The 12,508-nt window shown below is 42.5% G+C and overlaps 1 protein-coding gene and 1 long non-coding RNA gene across 6 annotated transcripts in view; one reads left to right on the top strand and one right to left on the bottom strand.

Moving 5' to 3' along the window:
- LOC144300505 (uncharacterized) overlaps nucleotides 1-3,563 on the bottom strand; it is a 72,100-nt gene extending 68,537 nt beyond the window's left edge. The window contains exons 1-3 of one of the 3 annotated variants that reach the window (XR_013367171.1): nucleotides 3,399-3,563; nucleotides 374-565; nucleotides 146-267 (exon numbers count right to left, since the gene is read on the bottom strand). This is a non-coding gene — a long non-coding RNA (uncharacterized LOC144300505). Of the gene's footprint in view, nucleotides 1-124; nucleotides 268-373; nucleotides 566-3,398 lie in introns of those variants that run through there. The other 2 variants (XR_013367172.1, XR_013367170.1) reach the window with 2 other exon arrangements.
- A 102-nt stretch (nucleotides 3,564-3,665) lies between these two features.
- Nucleotides 3,666-12,508, top strand: part of TERF1 (telomeric repeat binding factor 1) — a 37,347-nt gene continuing 28,504 nt past the window's right edge. Inside the window, exons 1-2 of one of the 3 annotated variants that reach the window (XM_077876580.1) lie at nucleotides 3,666-4,018; nucleotides 9,940-10,035. In XM_077876580.1, coding sequence (XP_077732706.1) covers nucleotides 3,712-4,018; nucleotides 9,940-10,035 — 403 coding nt within the window. In that variant the 5' untranslated portion in view covers nucleotides 3,666-3,711. The remainder of the gene's footprint in view (nucleotides 4,019-9,939; nucleotides 10,036-12,508) is intronic. The other 2 variants (XM_077876579.1, XM_077876578.1) reach the window with 2 other exon arrangements.

Here is a 12,508-nt window from a genome sequence, read left to right as displayed (position 1 = left end):
TTCCTTTAGAAAACAGTACAAGGCAAAAACAGTCTTGGGAATTGCAACAGCACAGGAAATACCATCTAGACTTCACGGGAATCTATATTAGTTAGCTTGGGCTGCCATATAAAATATCACAGACTTGGTGACTTAAACAACATACATTTATTTTCTCACAGTTCTGGAGGCTGGAAAGTCAAGATGAAGGTATTGGCTGATTTGGTTCCTGGTGAGGACTCTCTTCCTGGCTTGCAGATGGCCACCTTCTCACTGTGTCTTCCATGGCTGGGGAGAGAAAGAGGAGAGAGAACTCTCTGGCATCTCTTCTTACAAGGCTGCTAATCCTACAGGATCAGGTTCTCACTTTATGACTGTATTTTACCTTACTTACCTCCTTAAAAGCCCAATCTCCAAGTACAGTAACATTGAGGGTTAGAGTTTCAACACATGACTTTGAGGGTATGGGGGTGGGTAATACAATTCAGTCCATAGAAGAATCTTTCCACAGTATCTTTGTCCAGCGATCAGCCAGCCATTACCCCAATGATTCTAGTGAAAAATCAGTACTTCTTGTGGAAAAGCTCTAATGGATAGAAAGCACATGTGATATGAAGTCAAAGTTGTATCCCCAAAACTTCAGTCTTTGGTTCATGAAATACTCTTAGGAACATCACAAAAACTCAAATCAAATCTCTCCTCTCATGATGCTCCTGTAACTAAAGGTAAGTGCAGCTGTTATGGAGCTCAATCCACAAACTAAAGTTTGTAAGAAATATAATCTCCTAATTTTACCCAAGGGAGGACTTTAAAATCACCACATTCAAGATTTTCTCCTGACTCACTCATTCCTTAAACTCAAACTACTAGGGTCCATCTTCTTTAAAGCAGGCATGAAGGAAATGATATCTTATAAACTTTTTTTTTTTTAAGATTTTATTCGTTTATTCATGAGAGACACACAGAGAGAGGCGGAGATATAGGCAGAGGGAGAGGCAGGCTTCCTGCAGGGAGCCCAAAGCGGGGCTCCATCCCAGGACTCTGGGATCATGCCCTAAGCCAAAGGCAGATGGTCAACCACTGAGCCACCCAGGCAAAACAAACAAACAAACAAAAAAAACAAAAAAAATACAAAACCTCTCCCTACCTCAGAATTTTTGTTAATTACATAAAATTTCCTGAAATGCCATGTTTTGATTTATCTATCATACCATTAAATTAGAATATATACAGCTACAGTGTGATCAAGACTTTATATTTTACAAGTATTATGGTAGCTATTTTACAGTTATCACAGCTGAGTTTTCTGATCATAGCAGTGTCAAACTATTATTTCAGAAGAATCAATCTACCATCCACGTTGATGAGTAGGTTTAAGAAATTAATACATTTTTTTTTCTTTTATGAGACTTCCTCCTCCAGGCCTATTTTCTGGCCCACAACCCAATAAAACTCTGTTGACTTCCCACTGGAATAAAAGTTTAAAATAAGAGGACAGAAAGTGCAGTATGTAGCTGGAAGTAGCCCCTAAACTAAAATTTTGTTGCTGATTAAGATTAAATCCTAATGAAAATTTTCCACTTCATATCTTTATACATCATTCCTTTATTTTTTTTAGATTTTATTTATTTATTCATGAGAGACACAAAGAGAGGCAGAGACATAGGCAGAGGGAGAAACAGACTCCATGCGGGGAGCCTGATGTGGGACTCGATTCCTGAATTTGGATCACGCCCTGAGCCAAAGGCAGCCGCTCAACGGTTGAGCCACCCAGGGGTCCCACATCATTCCTTTAAATATTAAAAAAGGTTTCACTTCCATGAATCTTTCAGTGAATTGATGCCATAGGAAAATACGTTTGTTTACTTTGTGGCTTTGAATAAATTGGTGATATACATAAAAATAAGCCTTAACTCCTGCTGGGAAGAAGCGGAAGCTTGGAGGAAAGGAAGAAAAAGCAGGCCCCATGTAAAAGCATTGAATAACAAAAAATTTCAGTGTGAAAACCTGAGGTTTGCTTGATATGCTCATAACGTACCTTAGCCCTTATTCCCTTAGACCCCTTTACCCTGTAGTACTTGCAACAGGACTTCCTTTCCATGGTGCCACTAGAGCCTGAAGGTGCAATCCCTTCTGATTCATTACTCTCTTTCGCAATAGCAAATATCCTGCTTTTCCAGCTAATATTGATTGAGCACTTATTATGTACTTGGTTTACTTTTGAACTCTTCACATTTGTTAAGGCTTTAAATCCTCTCAACAAATCTATGGTGATGGCATTATTATTATGCCCACTATACGTAAGAGAAATCTGAGCTATAACTCATCCAAGGTCACCCAACTAGTGCATAACTGGTAGGGGACATTCTCACCTAGGCATTCTTAATGGTTACAACTTAGTGCTTTAAATGACTCCACATCTAAACTATGGCCTTAAGGCAATAACAAATGTGTAGAACACATAAAGCCTTGATAATGTTGGTTGTGTCATAAAGAAAAGGGGTTTAAGGAGATCCCTGGGTGGCTCAGCGGTTTAGTGCCTGCCTTTGGCTGGGGTGTGGTCCTGGAGTCCTGGGATCGAGTCCCACATGGGGCTCCCTGCATGGAGCCTGCTTCTCCCTCTGCCTTTCCCTCTCTCTCTCTCTGACAATCACGAATAAATAAATAAAATATTAAAAAAAAAGAAAAAGGGTTTAAGAGTAGACTTTATTCATATTGAATATTGGAAGTGCATAAATCATGTTCAAAAGTAAATATCACCCACGTAGAGAAACAGAATATAACGAGAGATCCCCATTCCCTCTTATGCTCTAAGTTTCAAGCTTCAAAATAAATTTTCACTTATTATTTACTGAACCCCATAATCTGTTTAAAACCCTAATTAGGGGCACCCTAATGAGGCTCAGTGGTTGAACGTCTGCCTTTGGCTCAGGTCCCGATCCCGGGGTCCTGGGATCCAGTCCCGCATGCGGCTCCCCGCAGGGAGCCTGCTTCTCCCTCTGCCTCTGTCTCTGCCTCTCTCATGAATAAATAAATAAAATCCTTAAAAAAAAAAAAAAACCTGATTAAATCCATTTCCCTAGTAATATACTCTTTCCAGAGCAGTGATCCTCAAAATGTGGTCCCCAGACAAGCAGCCTAGCATCAACTGGGAACTTGTTAGACTTGCAAATTCGAGAATCTCAATGCAGTCCCACGGAACAGAAACTCTGGGAACGGAGCCCAGCGATTACGTTTTCACAAGCCCCCGAGGTCACTGTGATGCACGAAGGTCGCAGGGGCAGGGACGTAAGTCCGCTGGAAGGGTTTGGGTTGGGGAATCCTAGCGTCTAAAGCGTTATCCCTGAAAAACGGGGACAGGTTCTAATAACCTAAGTGGTGTTTTTTTGTTTTGTTTTGTTTTCTTTTAAATAACCTACCTTTTTGAAGTATACCACGGATAAAACGCTTTTCTATTTGAACTAACCGTGTTGCCATTCCCGTCCCCCCGCGTTTTACAGGAGCGCGAGGCGGCCCCTCCCTCCCCGGGGTAGCGGCCGCCCGTTTACCAACAAGAACCCGCCCCAGCGTGGCGGGGAATTCAACATCCAGGGGCGGGAGCAAGGCTCGGCCAATCAGAAGCAAGGCTCGAGTCGCTCGCCCATCCGAGCAGCGTGATTGGTGGTTCCTCACCGGCGGAAGAGACCTTCGCGGGCACCGTGCGGAGGGGCCGGGCCCGCGCGAGCGACCAACATGGCGGAAAGCGCTCCCTCGGCGGCTCCGAGCCCGCGGGGCTGTGCGGACGGGGAGGACGCGGCGCCCCCAGAAGAGGCGACGGCAGAAACGCCGAGAGATGACCAGGAGCAGTTTGAGTGCCAGGAGCTGCTCGAATACCAGGTGCAGGTGGGGGACCCTGAGGAAGAAGAGGACGCGGGCGCGGTGGCCGAGGCCGAGGCGGTAGCTGCCGGCTGGATGCTCGACTTCCTCTGCCTGTCGCTCTGCCGGGCCTTCCGCGACGGCCGCTCCGAGGACTTCCACCGGGCCCGCGACAGCGCCGAGGGTGAGTGCTGGGCGCGCCGGGCTTGCGGCGCTGCGGCCCCGGCGGGGGCGGGGGCGGGGGCGGGGGCCGACCCGGGGGACCGAGGCTCCGAGGCTCCGGGTTAAATGAACGTTGTTGGTTCCAATCGCGCATCCGCCTGATTTCAGCCTCTCAGGTTTTCTCATTCTAATTTTTTTCTCTTCAGTAAAAAGAGTAAGACTCCCGTTTGGAATTGATAACAGGATTTGGTGAGTGAAAATGTGTGAAATCGGGCAGCCCGGGTGGCTCAGCGGTTCAGCGCCGCCTTCGGTCCAGGGCGTGATCCTGGAGACCTGGAGACCGGGGGTCGAGTCCCACGTCGGGCTCCCTGCATGGAGCCTGCTTCTCCCTCGGCCTGTGCCTCTGCCTCCCTCTCTGTCTCTTTCTCTCTTTTATTTATGAACAAATAAAATCTTAAAAAAAAAAAATGTGTGAAATTGCCGCATCTTTTTTCTGGCGCTTGTATTTTTTTTTTTTTTTCAACTCAGGTATTTCTGGGATGACATGCATGCATGCATGTATTTTTTTTTTTAAGATTTTATTCATTTATTCATGAGAGACACAGATAGAGAGGCAGAGACACAGGCTGAGGGAGAGTCAGGTGCCATGCGGGGAGCCCGACGTGAGACTCTATCCAGGGACTCCAGGATCACGCCCTGGGCTGAAGGCAGGCACCAAACCGATGGGCCTCCAAGGGACCCAAGAATCGGGGTTTTCTATTAATTTGTGACGTTTTTAGATCTCCTTTGGCATGCCTGCACAGTCTCAGCTGCGGGATAAAAGTAACTGTCAGTGACATTTCCTACCTAAGACACCACAGTCTGTAACTGAGACAAAGATACAGACCCCTTAGAGAAAGAGGGACTTGGCCTGGCTTTTTCAATGATGACAGGAAAATGCTCTATTCAATATAAAATTAAATACTTCAGAAAACTATATTGACACATTTCATCTTCATAGTAAGCCCATTCCTTAGGTAAGTGATCTTAGTTTACAGAGTGGGCTAATCTAGCGGCCTCAAGTATTGGTAGATGAAAAGGATTGTGACCACGTCTGTGCCTTATCTTCCAGCTCAAGAACCGCCCCTCCACCTGTATCAGATACCACAGATGCCGTGGTTAATTAATATTTATGAAAACGTTAAATCCCGATATGAGTTCATTATGTAGATTACCTCATCTTCCTTTGGGGGATGGAGAGGGGACATTTGGCTGGCTCTTTGGCTCCAGTCACAAAATTCCTCACCAACAGGTTAAGACTGTATTTCTGGGGGAGGTTGAAAGGACAGTTAGATTTGGTGTTAAGCCCCAGATTGGGACTCAGCCTGAAAGACCATTTTGGGCCAGTGGTTTTAACAGTCGTTGCATATGTATTTCTATACATATCTAGGCACAGGTTAGTATATGCTCATATATTTCTTTGTTCTGTTAGATGAAAGGGCACAGAAGCAATGGAACCCTACGTAGCAACCTAGCACTCCAGTCTTGGTCTCTAATACCATTCCTTAATAAAGGGAACAATAGCTCTTTGGAAAAATGGCTTGATTCTTGGACAGGAAATATGCAAGATGAACCTGGAGCATCTTGTGCCAGAAAGTAAGGGAGTACTTAAAAACCAAACCCCCAAACAGAAAAACTCACAATGGTGGCAACACAAAGGGACACAGAAGCAACTGCAGAGCTTGCAATGGCCAGAGCAACTCAAGCAAGAAAATAGTTTGGATTAGAGTCCAAAGGTAAAATAATTATGAGTCCATACATATTGATGTAAATAAAGATGGAAAAAATAAGTGGCAGGAAAAAACAATCTCATGCAGAAGAATCCCCGGTAATTTATGTAGCTGCTATATCCTCAAGGAGGTGAAGTATAACACCCTACTCCTTCACCTCAAGGAGGTGAGGTATAACACTCCACTCCTTCACAAGGAGGTGAAGTATAACACCCCACTCCTTAAGTGTACTGTGCATGGTGACTATTCTGAAGACTACAGTATGGAATTGGAGGGAGGAAAACTTTACATTCAAGAAATTTAGCAAGCACTACTTCATGCCTATGTAATCAAGGTCAACAAGAACAGTGACATTTGGTAGTATCTATACTTGATATGATGTGTTGAAATGGAACTCTGATATTCTCAAAACCCATTAACCCCAGTCAAATTGTAAGGAAAACAGCAGACAAATCCCAATACAAACTGCCAAGGTCATCAAAACCAAGGAAAGTCAGAAACTTTCATAGCCAAGAGACACCTAAAGAAACACGATAAGTAAATGTAATGTGTCCTGGGTGGGATTTGCAAGCAGAAAAAGGAAGTTAAGTAAAAACTAAGGAAAACTAAGAACTTTAAACATTATTAATGTTGGCTCATTAATGTAATATATACCATACTAATAGGGGGAACTGGGTGGAGGGTATATAGGACTAATATCTTCATAGTAATTCTGTTAATTTACAGAATTACCTTTCTGAAAAATAAAGACTCCTTTTGAGGTTCTAGATCAAGCCCCAAAGAATAATCTAGGTTACCTCTATTATTTTAAGGGCACAGAAACCCAGAGAAGAGTAAACTGTTTTTTTATTTTTTTAAGATTTTATTTATTTATTCATGAGAGACAGAGAGGCAGAGACACAGGCAGAGGGAGAAGCAGGCTCCATGCAGGGAGCCCAAAATGGGATGATCCCGGGTCTCCAGGATCGCACCCTGGGCTGAAGGCAGCACTAAACTGCTGAGCCACCCGGGCTGCCCTAGCTCTTTCATTCTGACTCAGAATTGTTCTCACGCATCTCCCTTACCTCAGATAATGCCTTTTCTAGACTGTATTCCTAACCTCTCTTTCTCCATGGGAAGCAGTGTAAAGCTAGTGATTAAGAGTGTGGGCCCCAGAATAAATGGTCTGAGTATGATTCCTGGCTCTGCTACTTTCTAGCTGTAAGGCCTGAAGCACGTTACTAACTTCTTGGTACCTCGATTTCCTCATCTGTAAAATGGTGATGTAGTATCTATCTCACAGAGCTGTTTCTCAGGTATAGAGCAAAGTTTCTCAGCCTCAGCACTACTGACATTTGAACCATGTAATTCTTCTGTGAATGCATGGTGGGGGCAGGGGTTGTGTAGGCATGAAGGTGGAGGTTCTCCTGTACATTGTAGAATGTTTGGCAGCATCCCTGACCTCAATTACTAAATGCTAGGGGCACACCCCTTCTACTCATGATGATCAGAATTGTCTTCAGCACTGCCATATGTCCCTAGGGGACAAATTCATCCCTAGTTGAAAACCACTGGTGTAAAGTGCTTAGAATAGTGCCTTGTATTATCAGTGCTTAAATACAGTTGCTATTAAAGCTAGTCATTTGATGTCCCTAATGTGTTTTTTGTCATCAGTGTTTTGTTACAGGTGAGGAAAAGGCAGGGCAGTGCTATGTAGGGTATTTGTAGTTATTGCATAGTGGACTAAATTGAACATAGAGTGAAGTGAAGATGGAGGTCTGACTTTCTTCTCTAGGATGGCACAGGTCCTTTTGTTTTGCTTCTATACCATACTTAACCTTGGTGGCATTAAAATTTTAAATAATAACTGACATAAATTTTGAGTTATGTCTTCTCAAACTAAAACCTTCCTGAGGGGCAGGGGCTGGCTGTCTTATTAGTCCCTGACATTGGGTAGCAGTAGATGTTTAGTAAGTATTGAATGAATTGTTTAAATTTTATATAACTTTTCTATTCTCTCTGAATCCTGTTTAAATTGTGGCTATATTTCGTCTGAATAATCTCTAGAATAACATAAGATTATGCTAGTTTAGAATTGAGGAAATACATACAAAAAATATTTATTTCCTTGGTAGCTGCAGGATGACTGCTTTTGGTTTTGCTAGTTGATATAATGTTTGTAATACATACCAACCAAGCCCTGGGTGAAGTATAACAGTCATACCTTCAGGTCTTTAAACATGATTTCCTCAGAGAAGCTTTCCAACTTCTCCAGCTAGCTACAAAAAGACGCTCTAAAGGTTTGTTACATGCATCACAGCATTCTGTAGTTTTTCAGTTTTCTCCATGTTTTTTTACTGTTTAATCATTTATCTTTTGTTAACTACATAGTAATAATAAACACACTGAGGCCTACGATTATGGCTTATGCACCATTATACTCATAATATCTGGGCGGGCATTCAAATATTTGGGAAATTAATATTAATAAATTTGTTTTTATACATCTGCAGTTTTTCTTCTTTGAAGTTAGGGTTGTGGAGAAACAGGTTCTGACTGAGAAGTAAACTTTTTTTGCTGAAATTGTATCCTGAAAGTTTTAAATCAGTAGCAGAAGGGGAAGATATAGGTAGTTGGTAAACTGGGGCCTAAGGTTGCCACCCCTTTTCCATGTCTGGCTCCATGACTTCCTGTCCCAAATCAAGTTACAATAGGAAAGGGAACCATTCTCTTTTATTTTGCTTGGTAATGATCTAGACAGGAGACAGAGAAGGGGATGACCACAAGTCCCAAGAATGAGGAGCATGAGCCCATTCATTGTACTGTCTACATCTGAGGTACTGTCCCTAACACCTTTATCAAAGCATAAAAGACCTCTACAGGGACTTGATTTGCTTCCAGGATTTTTCCAGAGCTTTTCTGTCCAACTATCACAAATGAACAAAACCATGCTCTCAGTAGCCTCTTCAAATTTCCAGAACAAGTGTTGTTACATTAGAGCTGAGCAGCAGCTTTTGAACATTCCTCTTAGATGAACTGCACATGATTTTCTCCACATACTCTGAGGAACTCCACCTGAGGTGGTTTTAGCCTGGGAATTAGAACATGGAGCACCTTTTTCAGCCAACACAAACTCTTCCACCAGCCAGCATGGCAGATCTGACATGCCCACTGACAGCTGCTACCAGAGCCTCTGCTTGGCAGAGCAACCAGCAGAGATGGCTGCCCTGAGGGAGGCCTTGCCTCCCTGGGCCCATAGGGTGCTCAGCGTCACACCTGTCAGGGACAGCAGGACCAGCTTGACTGGCCTCATACCTCCAACTGGTGCTTACACTGCAGCCCTCCAGGAGCTTCCAGGTCAGGCCTGTGGTATGCTGGAGTTGCCTGTTGGGGCAGAGGCTTTATTTCAGTGTGCCCACATTGAGAAAAGCCAACGTGTTTGTCAGATTGGGCTGTGAGCCCACTTGATCCTCAGAGCTCACAGGAAAGGCACGGGGCCTAGTATCTAGCCCCACCCCCCACCCCCAACACCACCGGGCCATCCCTGTTGCGGCCATCTTGCCCCAATAAATATATTTTTAAGATCTTTGTCAACTTAACAGACTCACTTAACTGGAACCTTGACCAAAATATAAAATATTCCTATAGTATTAGAGGTTTTAAGACATAAGCTTCCAGCTAATGATTTGACACGTTTTACAGTTTGAATCTATACTAACAAATCGCCCCTTTTGTTAGTATAGAGTGCTACCTGTGGAAGTACTATTAAATGTTATCTGCATATGAAAATCTGTTTTTATTTTGCAAGACGTGTTCATTGCTATTTTTCTCATTTAAAAAAAAATTGCCCGTAAATAAAAGCATACAGCTCTCAGTTTGTGACAGTTTTTTCTTGTTTTGTAACCTATTAACCAACCACACAGAGGCACTGCTGGGTCAAGTTTGGCTTTTTAAAAAAAAATGTTTTGGGATCCCTGGGTGGTGCAGTGGTTGGGTGCCGGCCTTTGGCCCAGGGCGCGATCCTGGAGACCCAGGATCGAATCCCACATCGGGCTTCCGGTGCATGGAGCCTGCTTCTCCCTCTGCCTGTGTCTCTGCCTCTCTCTCTCTCTCTCTCTCTGACTATCATAAATAAATAAAGAAAAAAAATATTTTAAAAAACTGTTTTAATAAAATTCATGTTTTTCTTCTTCAGCTATTATTCACGGACTGTCCAGTCTAACAGCTTATCAACTGAGAACTATATACATATGTCAATTTTTGACAAGAATCGCTGCAGGAAAATCCCTCGGTAAATATGTTTTTATCTTACTTTGGAAATATTTCAATCTATGTCTAAAGGTAAAATGATGAGAAGAAACAGATGGGAGTTATTACTTGTTTTTGAGAGTTGGCACAATGTATTTGGCATGTACATCTACAGAAGCATATCTAAAGCAAAGTAAAAGAAATATAGTTCTAATCCTTTTGGAGCACTGGTTGTCAAATTTATTTTTTTTCAGGATTATTAGAGAACTTGTTCAAAACACACACACACACACACACAGAATTCCCCATCATGAATTCCTGATGTAATAGGTTGGTTGAGAAGGGCCCTGGAATTTATATTTCTAGTAACTTCCCCAGTGATTCTAACACTGTTACTGAGGAGCCACACTTCATGAACAGTCTTGGAGAGTTTCAAATTTGACTATGGTAACTTGGTGGTGACTCTTTTACTATCATATATATATTTTTTTACTAGCAACTATGATAATTGACACCTCTTATTTGAACTGGATTTCAGCCCTTCTTTAGATAGGCAAATATGATTTGTAGGTATAATATCCCTCCTTTATCGCCACAGTTTGTTTTAGATTGTAACAGGCAAGACTGCTTCAGTTTATTTATTTATTTAGCAGGTTTTATTTATTTATGACAGACACAGAGAGAGAGAGGCAGAGACACAGGCAGAGGGAGAAGCAGGCTCCATGCAGGTAGCCCGACGTGGGACTCGATCCCAGGCCTCCAGGATCACACCCCAGGCTGCAGGTGGCGCTAAACCACTGCGCCACCAGGGCTGCCCAAGACTGCTTCAGTTTATTAGAAATGGCTGATACTTACAACATGGTCATTTTTTTAAAAATTTTATTTATTTATTCATGAAAGAGAGAGACAGACAGACAGACATAGGCAGAGGGAGAAGCAGGCTCCACGCAGGGAGCCCGACATGGGACTCGATCCCAGGTCTCTAGGATTAGGCCTTGGACTGAAGATGATGGTAAACCGCTGAGCCACCTGGGCTGCCCCACAACATGGTCATTTCAAGGACCTTTTGTCGCAAATAAATAATTACATATTTATGTTGGCTTTTACAATTTATGAAATGCTTTCCCAACAGTACCAGGTGGTAGGTGGTACTTAACATGAGCTGCTTACTTATAATCCTGTTGTGTTACATAAAATCCCAATATGTTAGTACCACTCTCATGGCCCTCACTATCTAGTTCTGGCTTACATAGTATGCTCCATTTTAGTAGTGAAGCTAGGCCTGTAAGTGAATAGGATTAGAAGCAGAGTAAATGTTAGGGAGACAGAATTATAGGTAGTCTGGGCCTGTAGCTAAAGAAGAAAACCGTCTTAATGTAGACATAATTGTAGAATTCTTGACCATGTAGACAATAAGCTAGTGTGGTTGTTAACAGTTGTTTTGTAAATTAAATATGACAACATATTCTGAAATGCCAACTTTGTTTCATATATTAGCAATTGTTCAGTGAATCTTACTTTTTTCCCCTACAACCTGTCCCCGAACCTGTCCCCCAACCTGTCCTTTCTTTTTTTTTTTAAATTTATGATAGTCACACAGAGAAAGAGAGAGAGAGAGAGGCAGAGACACAGGCAAAGGGAGAAGCAGGCTCCATGCACCGGGAGCCCGACGTGGGATTTGATCCCTGGTCTCCAGGATTCCGCCCTGGGCCAAAGGCAGGCACCAAACCACTGTGCCACCCAGGGATCCCTCAACCTGTCCTTTCTTTCTGTAAAGACATGCAAATTTTTGTGTGTGACCCCATTGATCTTGAAATTCACCAGGATCCCCTTTTAGGTATATCTTAGACATAATAGACCCATGTCAATTATCAAGAATCAATATAGCTCAGCATAATGGACTCAAGTGAGGCAGCTAAATTTTATTTTAATTTGCATGTTGGATTTTCAGTTATGCGTAACTCTTGCTTTTTTTTTTTTTAATAAAGTGGTTGCTCAATAGCGGCACTGCCTAGTAGAAATATGTGAGCTATATATATAATTTAAAAGAAATAGGTAGAATTAATTTTAGCAGTATCTTACTTATCCCAATATTTCTAAACTATATATCAACATAAAATCAGTATAAAACGTGTTAATGAAAAAAAAAACGTGTTAATGAGATATTTTACCCCTTTTTTTGCAGAGTCTTTGAAATCTCAGATATATTTTATACTTTTTTTTTTTTTTAAGATTTTCTTTATTTGCCAGAGAGAGAGGAGTACAAGCAGGGGGAGTGGCAGGCAAAGGGAGAAGCAGACTCTGCTGAGCAAGGAGCCTGATGTAGGACTCGATCTGAGGACTGTGGGAGACTTCCTTCCTTTCCACTTCAGCTTTCTGCAGTGCTCCAGAATTCAGCAAGAGTCCTGAGGCAAAAACCAACCATGTGTTTTCAGTTCTCCTAATTTCTAGTCCACCAAGCTAGCCCCAAGGAAACCACTAAAAGCCTTTGTTTACCTTACCCCAGTAAAATCTCC

The sequence above is a fragment of the Canis aureus genome, chromosome 28, assembly GCF_053574225.1.
Source record: "Canis aureus isolate CA01 chromosome 28, VMU_Caureus_v.1.0, whole genome shotgun sequence".
In the NCBI taxonomy this organism is placed as follows: Eukaryota; Metazoa; Chordata; class Mammalia; order Carnivora; family Canidae; genus Canis; species Canis aureus.
The sequence above is the reverse complement of the archived record's forward strand: the minus strand, read 5'-3'. Positions and strand labels throughout refer to the sequence as shown.